This window comes from Melanaphis sacchari, unplaced genomic scaffold (genome assembly GCF_002803265.2).
Source record: "Melanaphis sacchari strain LSU unplaced genomic scaffold, SCAv2.0 Contig134_pilon_pilon, whole genome shotgun sequence".
Taxonomy (NCBI): domain Eukaryota; kingdom Metazoa; phylum Arthropoda; class Insecta; order Hemiptera; family Aphididae; genus Melanaphis; species Melanaphis sacchari.
The window spans coordinates 586,377-604,804 of NW_020270560.1; the positions used below are offsets into that span (position 1 = coordinate 586,377).

Below are 18,428 nucleotides of genomic sequence, written 5' to 3' on the forward strand. Positions count from 1 at the left end.
AATTTGTAAAGAGACTTTTATTACGGTAATTTTGATAAAACTACAATTTTATTCCGATAACTTCAATGGTTATTTTATCAATCATCTATTTATTACGATTTAACTTATTTTTGACAATAATAATATTGTAGAAAGTAAAAAAAATATAGATATATTTGACATTTTCATGAAAGTTATGTAAAAATAAAAAACGAGCGTAGGTACTAAATATTCTGATTTATGTTTATTGAAAATAATAACATTTTAAACACAAGAATTGTTAATTATGTTTCTTATGTATTTAATATCAATAATATTTCATTGTATCAAGTACCTATTAATTTGCATTATGACGAACCATAAAATATAAACTAATTACAATATTGTAAAAAATCACAGTTATCTATTTCATGATAGTCTTTTCGAAAAGTTAGTACAATTTCATGTAATTAACTCCATTATTAAGTTCTATGCTTTAAAAAAGAGTACTGTCTTATGATAAAAAAAAAAATATATACCTGGTGTCAAAAGATAAACTTGAGTTTGTTTTATTGAAACTGCAAATTGTTGATTTTATATATTATTCAATTAAACAATATCAAAGAAAAATTCGATATTGTGATATTACTATCATCAATAAACTTCAATCCTCATATAAATGCCGACTTATAATTTTTTTTATTATGAGCAGTTGATACATATACCATTGTCCATTATACATATTTCTCTTTTATGTTCAAATGTTCAATTATATCATTGCAAATTATTTTCTTCATTTTTCATCTTACATGATTTTTATACATTAGTGAAAGTTTTATTACTCTGTAGTATACATCTCATATCTAAAGAATTCTTTGTTTGTAAATCAATTAATTTGTAAGTGTCACTGTAAAGGTTATAATTTTTTGCCAATTTATTATCAATCTTCCAACTCCCCTGAGTACCACTCAACAATTCCACAAATTACCCGCCAGACCAATTATGAATTATCTTTAATTGTTATCAATATTTACAATTACATTAAGTTTCCTCAAATCTATTACAAAAATGTATTAATTAATATATTACAACAGGTTCGTCTAGAGATTCGCAGTTTTCTGTAAACATAAATGTAAAAAAAAAATTTTGTAGATTTATTTATATTTATATTTTAAATCTAAATTTTTAATACAATTTAGTACCTATAGGTATAATAGATTCATACAGCTAAATCTAGTGATATACTCTCAATCGACTATGTAGGTTATTCAAGTCAATAAAAATTTAACACTCCTATTATTAGTGCTCTTTAGTTATGACGAGAAAGATTACTATAGCAGTAAATAATAACGGCGTAATGCATTCTGACCGCAGTTATCAATGCAATTTTTAGATTTATCTTTAATAGCAAACCTGTGTAGGTAATCATAAACCGTACCTACTTGGTTTTAATGTAATAACTAATAAGTAATAATCGTGCGGTAGGTATTTATTATCAAAATCATTTTGAAACAGCTCTTATTTATTAAATGTTGTAGCCAAATCGTGGCATAACGAATTTCATGGGACAGGGCAAAACGCTTGTTATAATATAAAGAATTCATTACATTGATATTCGTATGATGTAACAGTGCTTTCAAGGGAATGACAGTTCCATTTGTTTTATCTAGATTGTAATAATAAATTATACCGAGACTCGTTACATCGCAAGTTTACTGTGTTTTTTTTCGTCGTCTACTGAGAGACGTCTCCGTCAATAAAGTATTTATAATTATTTATTACATATTTGTGCATTTTACGTGAGATGTCATGCATTTATTATTTGGAAATTATTACCTATGTCCTATCTAACACGTCTTCATTAGTCGTTGAGATCAACTACTACCATTTCATAAGAGCTCGACGACGCAACACTTAATGGTGTCCTAGGTTTGGTTAGGGCCATCCGAAGCCTTGTCGAATCAACGAATAAGAAACTCCGGCTGTTACATCCTTTTTTTTTTGTACGCTGTTTTAACACCAAGGGAGAATGAAAACATAGATCTGCCGTTGCACTCTCTAATGGCATGTGTCTATGGGAACACGTCACATGCATGACGTACTATTAGTAACGTATTTTCTTTGTATCATAATTTATAAAAAATCACCATGGCCAGTGGCTGGTATTCTTTTTGTACATTTATATCATATTGTTATCATACGTGTCCTAAAGGGCCGTCAGTTGTGTGGATATCTGTTAGTAAAAAATTATACATTATTAATTATTAATTATTATTATTATTATTATTATTATTATTATTATCATAATATTACCCGGTAACCGTCTGAAGAAACCGTTAGGGTCTTGTGTGCGAAAATTATGTTTATGAATTATATTTAAATGTTTAATTTACGAAACGGTTAGTTATCGTCTCGTCGTCTAATAATTTTCGTTTTCATTTATTTCAAATCAAGTTTTACGCCTGTCTGAGCTTTCTCGTCAACAGCTTATCCAATTAAATTTATTACATTTTCTTTACTTTCGTTATGTCATATATGTAATGAATACCTAATTGTATTTATCGTTACTATTATATTTAAGAAAAAGTTCTGTTAGCTTAGGTTGATACTCGGGGTCACATCGGGTAAACATACAAGTAGGTACTTATGTTTACGAAATTATCCACTGGAGTTAATATAATAAGTTTCCTATGAGAATACCAGCCACGTTGGGAAAAATGTATTTTAGAAAGAACAACTATTATTTGCGTGTTTTTTGACTTTTTTCAGGAATGATCCAGCAATAATACGTAACGTAATGTTTTTCCGTGTGCCCGCCCGCGGCTAGAATGGAATCTGAGAGGGTTTGCGTGTGTGCTGTCATTATGGCCACGACAAAATAATTATTTGTCAATTTGTCATGATAATCGCCACTGATGCACCGATGCGCCTGGAAATTATTATCAAAATAAGTTAAGAGGGCGTCACAGTAGAAAAAAATCGACCGTAAAACATGCTTTCGTACTTCCAATAGTTCTCTGGCCTCGTTGATCGTAGAAACATGATTTTGGTATCAAAATAATCACGAGAAGTTGTACTAAATATTCTTGGAACAGAATTTTAAAATATTTTTTCTAACCAATTTTATTTGTGTTTGAAATTTGTAAAATTTTCATTTTTTTAAAAAATTATATAAAATCGGCAAATTTAGATATCAAAAATCTGTTCCAAGAATATTTAGTACAACTTCTCGTGATTATTTTGATACCAAAATCATGTTTCTACGATCAACGAGGCCTGAGTACTATTGGAAGTACGAAAGCATGTTTTGGCAAAAAAATTATGAATTTGCCGTCGTCATGTGCTGCTAAAACGATTATAGCGGCAGCGTTCTGAAATAATACTTCTTCCACCACCCCGCTTACATAAGCAGCCGTACCGCATCTAAGGTCAAAACTGGTTATTTATCGTAGCCGCGCACGGTTTATAAATAGCCAAATACGTCAATACGAAAATAATAATTTTGTCAAAGAATAATATTATTTTATTTTTCGATGTTATAAATCGTATTTTGCGCAAAATGGAACTACATCATATTATATTGTAAAATTGTCACACATCAGCTAGAAAACATACGATTTAAACAATTTTTTTTTTTAATTATAGACAATTGTTCCATAAAATTAGCGTATTGATATTCAAGACGAATTTTTTAAAATTTAAATTAGTTGAACTGTATAAGTAAAAAAAGGTAGCCAAGTGGGTGTCGCTCTGCTTTACAGTAGATTACAAGTGAGTCACTACATACCTACTGGATTGTGTTAAATTTGAATTTAGTGATATAATATTGTATAAGAAAAACGAATCCTAACGAAGACGAAGAATCAGCCTATGATATATTATAATAATATATATTTGTAACTAGAAAATAATTTAAAATTTGACAATTTTTTTTCAAAATTCAAACATAAAAAACTTATAAGAAAAACTTGTGCACGTTGATTTTTAATATTTTTCAACTGCTATTGTAACAATAACATGTGCAGGAGCCTTGAATTAAATTTTCGCGCTTCTTGACCCAACAAATTTATAATTAATAATTTATCAACAACTATAAAAAAAAAATTGAAAATGTTCGTAAACAGCTCAGAAAAAGTGAAAATTTTTTGAAAATAGTATCAAGTATAGGAATTGATACAATAGATATATAGTATAAATTATTAAAAGTATCTACAGTTATTCATTTTTTTAATTACAACATAAGAAAATCGCTAAATGATAAATAGAGTGAATATCCAATGTTGTAAAAATCTGAATTTCAAACACTCATAAAAATTAAATTTGTATTTCCGGTAGATATTTTTTTCATAAAATTAGACAAATTTATGAAGAATCTTGTACTAAATTTTTAAATTTTAGATTTTAGATTTAAAAATAAAAATTGTTATGAATTTCTAACAAAATAATTTGCACATTTTCTTTATTTTTACGTATTTTCTATTCTGTGATAATACACAGAAATTTTGTTATTTTCTATCAAACACAATTTGCTAATGCCTAATACATAAAACAATAATTTATATATTATTTACAAATATATTTTACCAATATTACGTATCATGTAATTTATTAATTTATATAGTATTTGAAGATATACTCGCGTCTTTTAGTCTAAACTATCCATGTCCTATACTCATTCATAGATAGCTAGATGTATATAGTATCCTAATCATGAGTTTTTTTTTGTAATACGATTTGAATAAATGCATGATATGATAAATAATCCATATAGTCTATTATATGGCAAAGGTCAATCATTCGCTTGATCGGTATAAATTTTATATTTTTATTTGTTATCAACACTTATCGTATTCACGTCGTCGCCCGTCGGTAACATGAAAGAGGGTGAGTATCTAAATAATAATTATTTAATTATTCAATTATTGATGACAGTAAATATCAAATATTGTCATTTTGTCCAACTGTTAACATCAGTAATAACTTAGATTTTCATTGGAATTTTATTACGGTTTTATATTTTTTTAAATTTTTTTAACGTGAAAATGGATCAACCTAAAAAAACAACTCATCGCTTCCCATCAAAAAAATTATCAGTTAAAAAATCGCTGAGTTCTCGAGTGATGAATATTCTAGGAATTCGTGCCAAAACTAAGTATAACTATTTATTATATTATTATCAAATATGGTTATTAATTTGACTAAATTTGTGTGAACAAAGTTCCAACCCAGATGTCGTAGAACCTGTTGTGGAATCTTTTTTCTTAGGTGCTGGCAATCAACCACCATGCTCATCGAGGGAAACAATTAGGTAAATTTTAATTATTTGTAGCCATCTAAGTTTTATTGTATGAAAACTAAAACTATAATTATTTTTTATTTTTTATTTATAATACATATGTTTTATTAAATTTTTTTAGCAAAATGGTGGATTTGAGGGATAATGAAACTAATGATTGGGGTACTGAAAAAGTTTTACATAACTTGACATTTGATAAATTTATATGTAGTAATCAAGAATCCAAGTATGATTTTTAATTTAAAATTTGATTGAATATATGAGTCTACTAATTCGCGAATTTGTTATTATTTTTGAAAAATCAGCGTATTTCATCCGTTTCGAATATTGGTTATAACAGTTTTAAAAATTAAATATTATTATTTAAATGTTATAACAGACCATGCGATGTAAATGAAAGTTCGGGAAGACGAATAGTGGATATACTTCCAACAGGTACAAAACTTAAGTTATCAGACAATTACGGCATTGATGCTTTTAAAGGTGAAACTATCTGGTCAAACAATAACATAAACTGTGAAGAACACGATATCAGTGTCCTATATAATGGACCAGCGTCATTAATTACGTCAAATACTATTGATGAAAGTTCAAATACATATACTTATATTGTGGAGACTGACAAAATAGTCTTTGTTTTAAAAAAAAGTCAAAAAAACGTTCGCTTGCACAGGAATCCCAGTTATTCAGAACTGAACATATGCAGTTATTAATTTTAACAGAACCTACATTTTTTAATTATTTCACACGAAAAACCATAATTGCTCAAAATACTAATTTATTAGCTTACATAAACACAAAATTTGTTTATGTCGAAAATTTCTTCAAATCAACTATTACATCGTTGTATAACGATATACTACTTAAACAATGTGAGCTAGACAGAAAATTACTTGAGCAACGACTCACATTAGCATCTTCTAGTCTTTCAGAATTGGCATATTTAATAGGTGGTGGACCAGGGTTTACCGCAATAAAAGGCAGTGAAATTATCTACTTAATAAAATGTAAAAAATTCAACGTAGAAATTTCACAAAAAAGATTGTTTTAATGAACTGCCAGTATTATATAACAACAAAACATTATTTATGGCGCCCAAAACCCATATTTTACAGTAATTTGGAACACAGGTGGACTGCAATGTGCTTTTACCACCTGCGTTCGAATTGGGCGGTGAATGGTTTGCCGTTCTACCAAATATTCAAGAAATTAAAAAACCACAAAAGCTTAAACTGGCCATGTCCTGGACATGGTCGTATAAAAGTCCGGAATTTCTTATGAATGCCGGTATATATACGCAGGATACAATGAAAGCTTTCCAACAGCATATATTGTTCCCGCAAGAAGTGAAAGCTGCTACGAATAATATAATCAGACAATCTATGGGATATGATACCACTAACCAAGGTCTGCAATTCAAATATTTGATAGATGAAAACACGCTTGGAAAAATGGTAGAAGATAAGCTATTTAAAATATGGGGTTGGTTTACAACAATTGGAACTTTTGTATCTGGGCTAATGGGAATATTCTTTGTTGCAAAATTAGTATTAACTATTGTTGACACAGTTATTAATATAACTTTTTTATATCAAACCTTTGGGTGGAGTACAAAGCTTTTAGCAGGATTTTTTTCTAGTATTACCCATAACTTAATACTCCAGTCTCATAAACAAAAATACAAAAAAAATTAAGAGTTTGATGATTTCTCTTTGGAAAGAAAAAATGTTCGGCATTATAATAATAAAACCAATATTTATCCAAATCTTCCGTTTGAAATGGTTTAAAACCGTCAAAATTAAAAAATTAAAAAATATTTGTACCCATTTTTATTTAAAAATATTTGTATCATAAGTATTTATTAATATATTAAATTATTTAGTTTGTATAAAAATTAATTTTATATGGAACTATAAATATTGTTACAGATGATTTTTTTTTTATTACAACGCAAAATAAATACATAAAATGTTAATTGCATAATGTTATGTATTATATTTCATTTTATTATTGTACACATAACTATGCAAATTTTATATAGATAATTTCACGTACATATTATGACATTTTTAAAATTAAAGTATAGGTGTAATATTATATTATAGTAAGTCAGTTATCCATTATCTATATGACCGCTAGCATTAATTTAAGTTATCAATTATTATAAATTGTCATTGATCCAAATGTTGTGTTTTAATTAATTATTATGTGTAAATAAATGTGTTCTGTACATTTGTAAGTACCTACATAATTTAATTTTAATTTATATATATTATATGAACAATAAAAATGTTTAGTTTATACATATTGTTTTTTTTACATATAGGTACTGCAATTGCAATAATATAAATAATTATATTATTACAGTAGGTATTTATTTAATAAATATTATGTACAACAATCAACTTCATATTTTATGTAGGTATTATGTTTAAAATTAAAATAAGTAAATACATCAATATTTACTAATCAGAACTATTTAAAATGTTATTAATAAATAAAAAATTAAATTATCGAACAAAAAATTGCTTCATGTCATTTATAAGTTACAACGTAAAATACGTAACACTTTTACTAAAAAATCTATTTAATCGTAGTGAAATTATTATTTTATATGTATTTTAAAAAGTAATTGGGTTAGAAATATAAATCGAGTTCTGGTGTATAATAATTTGTATGCTTAATTTATTGGTTAATATTTTTAAGCAAACAGGAGCTTTAATTAAAAAATAGGTTTGCGACTTGCTAGCCAGTAGCGAGTCAGCACACCGTATAGAATTCACGGGCGACAATTTACGTAACGGCCTGTAATGACGTTTGACGCGAAACGTTCTAAACGACAGTCTGTGAAATAATAATGTACCTCTCCCGCAATAACAACACGCGGACCCCGTCGCGTACACGATAGGCGTGGTTACGGCCTACCGCGACGGCGGCGATATGAAATTCAACGCCATCTCTTGAGCGTTGTATACGTTTCACTTTTACTGTGACGCCCTCTTAATTTTAAGCAGTATTTTTGTACATGTCGATGTGTGTATCTCAGTGTCTGTAGAGTGTAGTCTGTACATATGTCTCTTTTCAATTTATCAGGTTCAATTACTGAAACCATGGGCAATTATGATTATCAGTCTACCGCCGTTTGATAATGGTAATAAGATTCATTTTGAGTGAGTGTCGGTTCGGTACGGCTGTGTAATCTATTTTTTCCTACGTACCACGAATTTCACTGTATTGCTTAAATTAGCTCGTCCTTTTATTTTTCTCCATTGGTTTTCGCTGTGACGCAACCAGTCTATTTATAAATTATTGTCAATAGTCTTCTATGATTTATTGCCATTGTCATATTTTACTATACTCAATATACATTACACATCCACATACTCGCAGATGACCTATGTGATAAAACGAAAATTATTTTTTGTTAACTGTTATTATTTGAATATGTTGCAAAGTGCTGGCAGGTATTATTTTCTTTATGTTGAATTTCTATTGGTAGATCAGGAATTAAGCCCACAAAATAATTTTAATTTGACTAGTACATACTGATGTTTAGTTTTAAGTTGTCCATGACTTGTATCTATAGATTATTGCAATTTGAAAGTAGTGCATATACATCATTTACATAATAGGTTGTCGCACGTTTGTGCTGTTGTTCAAACAATTCATGAATATATATTACAAGGATTATTAGATAGGTATCTTATAACCACGATACACCAACTAGAAAGAATAAAAACTTTGTTTAGTGTAAACGTATAAGACACTTAATTATATAAAATGATTACATATTTGCAAGTTCAACAACATAAGTATAAGGGCAAATAAAATATAATATAATTAAATTTATATACTATATTTGATAATTTTTAAAATGATTATTTAATTTCATAACCGTGAGAGATATGTAAAATTCAAATTTCCAAATATTTTTAAAATAATCAGTTTTCAATTCATAACTTTGAAACTATAACCAATAGATTCAGAATGAAATTTAAATTTAAAATCATATACTGTTTTGTCCAATAAGTTTATTAGAAATTTAATTTAATCTAGAAATTCATTATTTTATATCATAATTATGTGATGTACCTATGTAAAATTGAAATAGGTACTTAAATGTTTATAAAATAATCAGTTTTTAATTCACAACTTTGAATTTATATTCTTCATTATTTATTTTTATATTATACCTATCAACTTTTAAGTTGTGTTTATTTATAATAAGAATAGTATGCACTATGCAACCTTGTTTTTGAAAATATAATAACTATTCTTATGTATGATTATTGAAATTAATAAAACTTTAAACAAAAGAATATATTTTTATGTGTTTTATTATTTATTATTAACTGGTACCTCAATATGCTATGCATTAGTTTTAATGATAAAATATAAATTTATAACTTCTATGTATTACATAATAGTATTTTCAAAAAGTTAGTATAATATTGTATACCTAACAATATTATTAAGTTCAATGTTTCAAAAAATAGTACTGGCATATGGTATCTGGTGTCAAAAGATAAAATTTGGTTTGTTTTATTGAGACAGCAAATCGATGACATTTATTACTCATTATTCAGTTCAACAATATCAAAGAAAATTATGATAATACTTACTATCATCAATAACTTCAGTCCTCATGTAAATTGTAAATTACAAATTATAACTTCAATCAGTTTTAACAACTTTGAAACCATTACCATTAGATTTGTTATGAATCATTTACTATTTTAAATTGTTTATAATGTACATCAATTTAATAATACAATACATTAAATAAACTAAAAACCTTTATTCCATTATATCATACTATAAAATGTTTATGAATGGGCTCCTAATACATAAAAATGTCCAGGGGCCCCCGGCAATCGCGGGGTAGCCGGGTGGGCCAGATCGACACTGATAATATGTAAATTACGGTTTCAAATGTATACATTTTTGAAATCTTTTAAAACATTCTTTTTTGTTTTGAACAATTTTAAACTTATACCATTTGTTTTTGTTATAGATCATGAGTTTTAAACTACTTTACATAATTCATTTTACTTAAATGTAATCCATTTAATATACAAAAATTGATTAAAAATATTAAATTTAAAAATGATGATTTTTTATGACCTATTATTAAAAAACGTAATTTTTGAAAATTTTATGTTATTTTTCGGTATTTTAGGGTCATTTTTTTGAAATTTATGTCATTTTAATGCTTTTTTGTATGCATTTTTTTTTAAAGATTTTTAGGTCTTCAAGTTCCGAGCCCTAATCATAAATAAAGTATTATTGACCTAATTATAGAAAAATAAATATGTATTTTCTCTCTTATTTGTAGTAGTTTTCAAATGATGATACTGAAATATGAAACTAATATTATATTGCAGTACTAATATATCTACTATATAATATATTACTATGTACATCAGTACATCTATTTAATAATTTACTTAGGTGTTTATTTATTCGATATATATATACATTTATATTTCAGCATACCTATAATTTAAATTATTGAATTATTTTGCATAATGTACAAAAAACGGACACATAGTCACATAAATACAATATAATATCCAATATTACAGTAACCCAAGGCTTGTAGATAATATTATAAAATGCTAAAATAGTACAATCATAAAAAACAGATAATACAATATGAACATAATATTAATTGTTATACTCATTAATTATTTAATTATCATATTATTAATATTATTTTCCGAGACCCGAGTTATATTTTACCACAGAATAATAAAAAATTTATATTTAACCACAGATATATAAATGTATTGTATATAATATATCTGTATGTTTAACAGAGCGGTAAGGTTGATACGGACTACGAAGTAACAATTTATTATCGTACTATATAGTTGTAATTCGTAACAGTAAACGATCGGTGCATGATAAACAAAGTGATAAACACAGTATTTCGATAACAACTGACGGTAGTGAGTTGTACTTGGTTGGTACTTTTTTGTTTTCGAATCTCGAACTCTTATCATTATTCGAATAAATGCTTATCACTTTCAGTTAACTACTTCACAGAAAATTAGTGGGCCAAATGTTTGGATTCTAGTCAGGAATTAAATTAGCGAGTTTAATACAATTTGTGAACCATTTACTAACACTATATATATATTTTTTTTTTGTTTAATGTTATATTCATAGTTGTTTAGCTTTGTTAGATAGCCTTTTAGAACCACCTCAATTCTTTTGTTTTTATCATTATTGTTGTGAACGGTTTTCTGATGCGAGTTTTACATACACAGTGTTTAAAAACGTTTTTTGTAATAAAATCTATATTGTGCCTTTAGATTTATTTTACGAGATTACGAAGATTTTGGTTTTTTTTTTTCGAAATGGACAATCAATTGTATGACGAAATGGAAATGACGTATGTATTTACAAATATTATTGTATTTTAATTCCAAAACAAATCTTTATTTGTTGTTAGACATATTGTATACATTTATTGAAAAAAACTAAAAAATTATGACTTTGACCATGGCTTAAAATGATACCGTACATAAACCATATTTAGTTACATTTATAATTGGTAGTGTTTCCTTATGATTTAATTAATATTTTTGAAACTTAAAACCGATTTCAATGTAATAATCATCATGTAACAAATACCAATTAGTTTATACCCTAATTAGTAAAATTTTGTTACTACTTACAAGAAATAAAAAAACTGAGTAAATAAAATATGAAATAATTTATATAAAAAAAGTAATAATCAAGTGTAAGTCTTAATACAGTGTATTTGTTTAACATTGTCAGTACACTCTTACCACTTCAATTTTATTTTCAAATATTAAATCTAATTAACACATTATTATCCGTGATTATATGTTGTTAGCCAATAATGTATGCTTTATGTTATATTGAATTACATACACATAACATGAATACATGGACATTCTATGTTTTGTTAATTATTTATTCCTATTTATTTATACATATTGATAACTATCGGCTATATTGTATATTTTTCCTCTATATGCATGATATATTAAACACATAAAATTATATTTTACTAGTTCAATAGATGTTATTGAATATTAATAGTTGTGCTGTCTATGCTAGCTATATTATGAATTTTCAAGTTATAGGTCCCTGTTTATTAAATTTTGTAATAATGTAAACAAAAATCACATCTTATACTTCAATAGTTTTCATCTATTTGTTTTTGGTACCACAAAATAATACAATAAATTATTCTATTCAATGTGTAAGAAAAAATTACTAACTTATATAAGTTTATTTCTATGCATATGCATATACAGTAAACAAACGTTTACTAGTTGTGTAAACACACTGCCACTGACATTAAAAAATATAAATTCTCATTATTTGAATTCAATAATATAATTTATTATAATAAATATATTATTTTTTTATAATATAATGGTATTTAATATTTATTATCATAGATTTAAATGACATAATAGAGGCATAATGTCAATGCAATTATTTATTGCTCATTATTTTGATCTGGGTTTAACTCACTAAAGAAATATGATGACAGGAGACGAGTAGATATTTCTCATTTGATTTTATTATTATATACCACTATTAATTTGAACCTAAATTAAAATAATGAGCAATAAATGATTAAATTGACATTGCCTCTGTGCACTGTATATTTTATCTTATGTTATTTATAAAAAGAGTTTTAAATAAATAACCTTACATATTACATCATTGGTGGCTTGGCATGGCGCGTTGGTTGCTACCAGTCGCGGAATGTGACTGAGAGTAAGTAACGGCTACAGCTACTAGCTCCCGGATGGGTGACCATCCGGGATCATAGTGGTTAAAAACCTTGCCACACATACACGTGTTTTCTATCAACCATAACAATCATAAAAAAAAAAAACCTACTGTACCAATCTTACCCCTACCACAGTTCATAACCCCTATAACAGCTAATGGCCCTAGTCGCCAAAGCTTAAGTTCAATAAAAAAAATAAAAAAATTATTTCATTGATTCGAGAAAATCATCTAAAGTTATGATCACACTTTGTATTAAAAAGTGTGTAATTTGCTACTATAATATGAATTATAGTTTAAATATTGTCTGCAAAAAATTAAAAATAACAATATAATTAGACAAATTATGAGTTGTTTATCAAGATAAGTAGTTTAAATGAGTGAATTATGAGGATTGTATAAAAATACACTAACTTTAAAACATTATGCTGGTTATGACTACTATTTTCTTACTTGTGAAGCTGTTTAAATTGCTTATAATATTGTAATATAGGAATTTTAAAATCTAATTAATGTACAAAGATGATTTTGTACAATAAGTTATATTATGTATACTTTAGGTTTAGAATATATAGATTATATATTATAATCTGTTATAATACAAAAGTTATACATATTTATTATTCATATATACTGATTATATTATATTTTATTTTTTTTTTTTGCTGTGTATAATAAAGCTGATAAAGTTATAAATCATAAATGCATGATGTAATGTTATCTGCCTAGATATATGTCAATTAATCATGTTTTAATACTAATACAAAATTTACTGTTGATTTGATTTTCAGAGCTGAAAAGGAATTAGATGCATTAATAGTTGCTAGTCAAATGGAGTCAAATTTTGATATAGATAAAATACTGAATGATAAAGCAAAGAAAAGAAAATTTACTAAAACAAATGTCAAGAATCTTATCAAGGTATAGTTAAATCTAATTGATAATTTCTTTCTATAAAATATATTAAATTAAGTATTAAATTTGTAGTAACAGGATTTATCTTTTTGTGGTCATTAATATAATATATAATACATGATTATTAAAACAACAATTTTCAAATATCAAATTTTTAAAAATACAAAGTTTTTAGTACTTACACAATTATTTTATCCTTATATTGAATGGAAATTTGTTTTTTAATTAACTATAAATTAATTTTAATATTACTTAGCTATATTAAAAATTTACTAGTATTTTTTTTCCAGAATGTAATTACAAATGCTGATGTAGCTACAATGTTACGACAAACTTTAGATGAAAATATAGACGCCAATTGCTTATATGAACCAAAATTTACAAGAGCAAAAATAAGGTAAAATTAATTAATTTTATTTAAGGATCCTTGCTATAGGTTCATTGGTGATTATTTTAAATTGTCATGTTTTTATTACTTTAATTTTTTTTTACTGTATATTATAAAATTATTTGTTATTTTTATGTCTTTCAAAGACATGAAAAAAATAAAACAATATTACATAAAAAATATACTTTGATTATTTCAGAGAAATGTTAAATAATTATCCAACTTCTACTCATCAGTTGTCTACAAACCAGGAACAATCAATCTTATCAGAATGCAAATCATTAATTGAAAAAGAATTTCCTGATGATTCTGAAGATGAAGAGTATCATCCAGATAAAATGTTTGAGGAGGAAGAAGATGAAGATGACGATGATGACTTTAAATCAAGAGAAGTTAATAAATCATTTGATACAGAAAATGATCCTGATATTAGTGATAATAAAACTATAGTTGATGTAAATGAAAAGGTACAAAATAATGAATGTGTTTGTTATATGCAGCAATTTAACTGGATTTCAAATATATTTGATTTGTTAAGGAAACAATTGGAATGCGTACAAGGTCAAAGTTATCTTTAAATGATACTCCGTTAGAAATAATTGAACAAGCTTTTATACCACCAGATATCACCGAGGATATGTATGATTCAGCTTGTGAAAATGATGAATGGTTGGAGTTTCTTAGTGAATTTACAAAGCCTTTAGGTGTGTTTAATTTATTGATACAATTATAGTTGATATGGTTATTAGCTTTTGAAAAACAAAATTATCTTTTATGATAAACATAATTACATTTAGAATTTAAAGTATATATTTAGTTGTAGTTTTTTAGTATTCACATAACTTAATACAAATATAAATAAACAAATTTGATGGTATAAGCTAAAATTAAATTGTAGTTTATTATTAGTAATTTAGAATGTATTAAAATATTGATTATTATCTTATTTATTTTTATAATTTATTTTTATAGATCAAGTTCTTTTAGATTTAATTATATAATTATGTATTTTTATGTATTTGTACATTATATATATTTATGCAATTATGTATTATTAATTTTTATTATTTTGTTTTAGAGTCGGTTCAGAATGATGATGGTGAAGATGATCCAGAATATAATGTTCTTGGTGATGATGATTTTACTAATGGTAACTACTAAAATAAATAGAGTATAATACTATTGTATTATATCAGTGTTCTTATAATTTTTAATGATTAAATAATTGTGATTTCTAATAGTTGATAAAGAAGAATTTCGTATTGATAAATCAGTGAAAGTCACACGTAAAGAGTATAATGATTTAATGAATGAATTGAATGAATTTACTGAAAGCTTCCTTAAATTCAACGGTCAAGAAGCATTAGAAATTCCTACTGATATTAAAGAAATTGATAATGATGAGGTATTCAATCTATAACTTTTTATATGTTTATATTATTTTTACAATTAATTTTTTTATAGAACGATGTTAAACTTAAAAATGATGATCAATCTATTCCTGTTCATGCCAGTATTCAAAATAATTATCATGATTGGAAATCAAATACTACTAGTGCTTTAAACAATAAAGTAATTTTATATATTTTTTTTGATTTATTCATTAAATTAAATTTTTATTATCATAATTGTGTATGATTATTATTTATAGAATGCTGTTAAACGTACAAGTTGTTGTCAATTAAATCCAGTTTTTATGTTAAATTATTCTAATCCAAAATCAACCACCAATTTTACAAATTATTATGCAGAACCTGTAGAAGTGGCCAGATATAACACACAAATAGATAAACAGTTTAATGTTTCAGAGTTTAATAATAGTCTACTTAGTATCAATGAAAATCTTGAAAAGCGTAGCTGTATACTTCCTTTACCAACATTTAAAGACAATTTTCAGTTGGGCATTGAACAGAACAATTTTAATGAAGAAATGTCTGTGATAACAAATATAGTTCCTCAATATGTAAATATTAACCAAGTAAACATAATGACACAAAAACAAATTATTTTATTCAAACAACAACTCACACAACATGTCCAATTAATAACTCAAAATTACTTGTTAAGTACAATGTCAAAAAAGTATCAAAATAATTGCAGAAAGTATAAAGCTATGTTGGTAAGTCATTTAATTTATTTTAGATATTATTATGATTAATTTAATACTTACTGATTTTAGGAGCAAATCAAAAATTTTTGTAAAGATAAAAAGTATATACCAATTAATATACATCCTTCTTTAAAATTTATTCGAGATTGGACTGAAGTTGTAACCAGAGAAAAGGATATTAATAGGTAATATTTTTAGTACCTTAAAAATTATTATAATCTTAATAGAATGTTATATCTGCATGTGTTGATGTTTTACAAACGTACAACATGACAATTTTTTGTTCAGTAAAACCAATTTTGTGTGTTGAACTTAAATATTTTAATGAAATGACCTATTATCCAACATTTTAAAATATATTATAGACAATGTGTAAATATTTAACATACTCATAACTTGTTTGTAAATTTAATTACACAAACTAATTGATGAGAGAACACAGATAATATTATTACTTTTAAGTTTGATAATAATAGGTCATTTTACATTTAAGCTAAACACATAAAATTGGTTAAATTGTATCTCACTTTAATTATTTTTATGTATCTGTTGAAATAACTATTGGAATTGTTATTTGATTTATCATTCATTTTTAAATTAATAATTATTATCACTAAGTATTTTATTATTATTTTTAGCGACTATGTTGTATTACCATTAAATGTGAAAGAGTTTATGCTATATTATGATAAACCTGTGTTTATCTATCCTCAGTTGTTACCAACAAGAACTTACCATCATGAAATTGTACATTGTCCTATTGGACCTTCAGAAGAGAAGTATTACCTTCTATATTCTTTTTAATTGGAAAGACATTACATCAATATTTTTTCGATTTATTTTTTTAATGTATATCAAAGTAAATTCATACTTGAAAATTCTAAAACAAATTCAAATAAAGCAATTTTAATACTTAAATAAAAAATGTAAGGCATTATCTAAAAGTTTAAAAAAATTTATTTATTTGAATTTCTTGAAGTTGTACTGATGTCTTGAAAAAGTAATATAAAGTATACGTATGCTAAAATATAATTATATTTTCACAAAAACTTTGTAACTAATAAATACAAATTTGTTTTAAATACGAGAGACATAATTAAAAAAATATTGATGTAATTATAATATATATTTTCTTAAATTTAAATCTTATTTTAAAATATTATTAAATTTTTTTTTTATAGACTTTTGGTATTAAAAATAGATTATATTTATAAGAAGCTGAAAGAGAGTGCTAATACTCGAGCGAAATATAAAAAAAAGAGTTTATCTGACTTGATGCCAATGATATTAAAAACTGTACACCGGAGATGGTTTTCAAACAGAGCTATGAAACATATAAAACAGTTAATAACACGACAGAAAAATTCTTTTGAAATGAATGTTGTTAAGGTATGTTTATTGTTTATTATTATTATTGAAATTATATTTAGATTTTTATGATTCATTTAATTATACATTGATTACAAAATAATAAGTAAATTATAACAGTGATATATTTTCTTAAAGAATTAAACTATGTTATTATAGATTGATAAATACAAATAGTTATAAAATTTGTTTTAGAAAATTTAAAAAAAAAAAAAACTATTATTTTAATAAAAAATAAAATAATAATTATTATAAAAATATTTTTGTATCTTTCTCTACTAAAATTGGTTGAGTTACTGAGCCAAATTTATCTAATCATGAAAACAATAATGAATTATTGAATTTGAAAAATTTAATATTTGTATTTCTGGTGTTTATAATGTTTAAATGTGATTTATGTTTCAGAATTATTTAATGCATGGCAAAATTGAAGAATCTTCTTATGTAATTGACATTAAAGCTCTCTTTACGAAAAAACGTTTATATGAGTGTGATGTTCGAAAGTTTCCATCAAGTTGGAAGTCAATTAGAAATCAATTAAAGTTAAGAAAATAGAAACATTTTACTTTGAAAATAAGCCCTTAAATTATAAGTTTTAAAATTAATTACTATTA

At 25.3% G+C, this 18,428-nt stretch overlaps 2 protein-coding genes across 2 annotated transcripts; both read left to right on the forward strand.

The window, feature by feature from the left end:
• Positions 1 to 4,903: 4,903 nt before the first annotated feature.
• LOC112591468 lies at positions 4,904 to 6,311 on the forward strand. The gene is made up of 3 exons (XM_025335306.1): positions 4,904 to 5,110; positions 5,177 to 5,266; positions 5,376 to 6,311. Exons 1-3 carry the CDS (start codon positions 5,001 to 5,003, stop codon positions 5,491 to 5,493), a joined length of 318 nt encoding a protein of 105 aa, XP_025191091.1. The 5' UTR covers positions 4,904 to 5,000; the 3' UTR covers positions 5,494 to 6,311.
• Positions 6,312 to 11,616: 5,305 nt separating this feature from the next.
• LOC112591439 (GON-4-like protein) lies at positions 11,617 to 18,428 on the forward strand. Its single transcript, XM_025335257.1, has 13 exons — positions 11,617 to 11,651; positions 13,825 to 13,954; positions 14,239 to 14,345; positions 14,536 to 14,803; positions 14,875 to 15,040; positions 15,415 to 15,486; positions 15,578 to 15,741; positions 15,801 to 15,908; positions 15,988 to 16,455; positions 16,516 to 16,631; positions 17,085 to 17,225; positions 17,628 to 17,835; positions 18,220 to 18,428. The coding sequence occupies exons 1-13, from the start codon at positions 11,617 to 11,619 to the stop codon at positions 18,367 to 18,369; spliced, it is 2,133 nt and encodes a 710-aa protein (XP_025191042.1). The 3' UTR covers positions 18,370 to 18,428.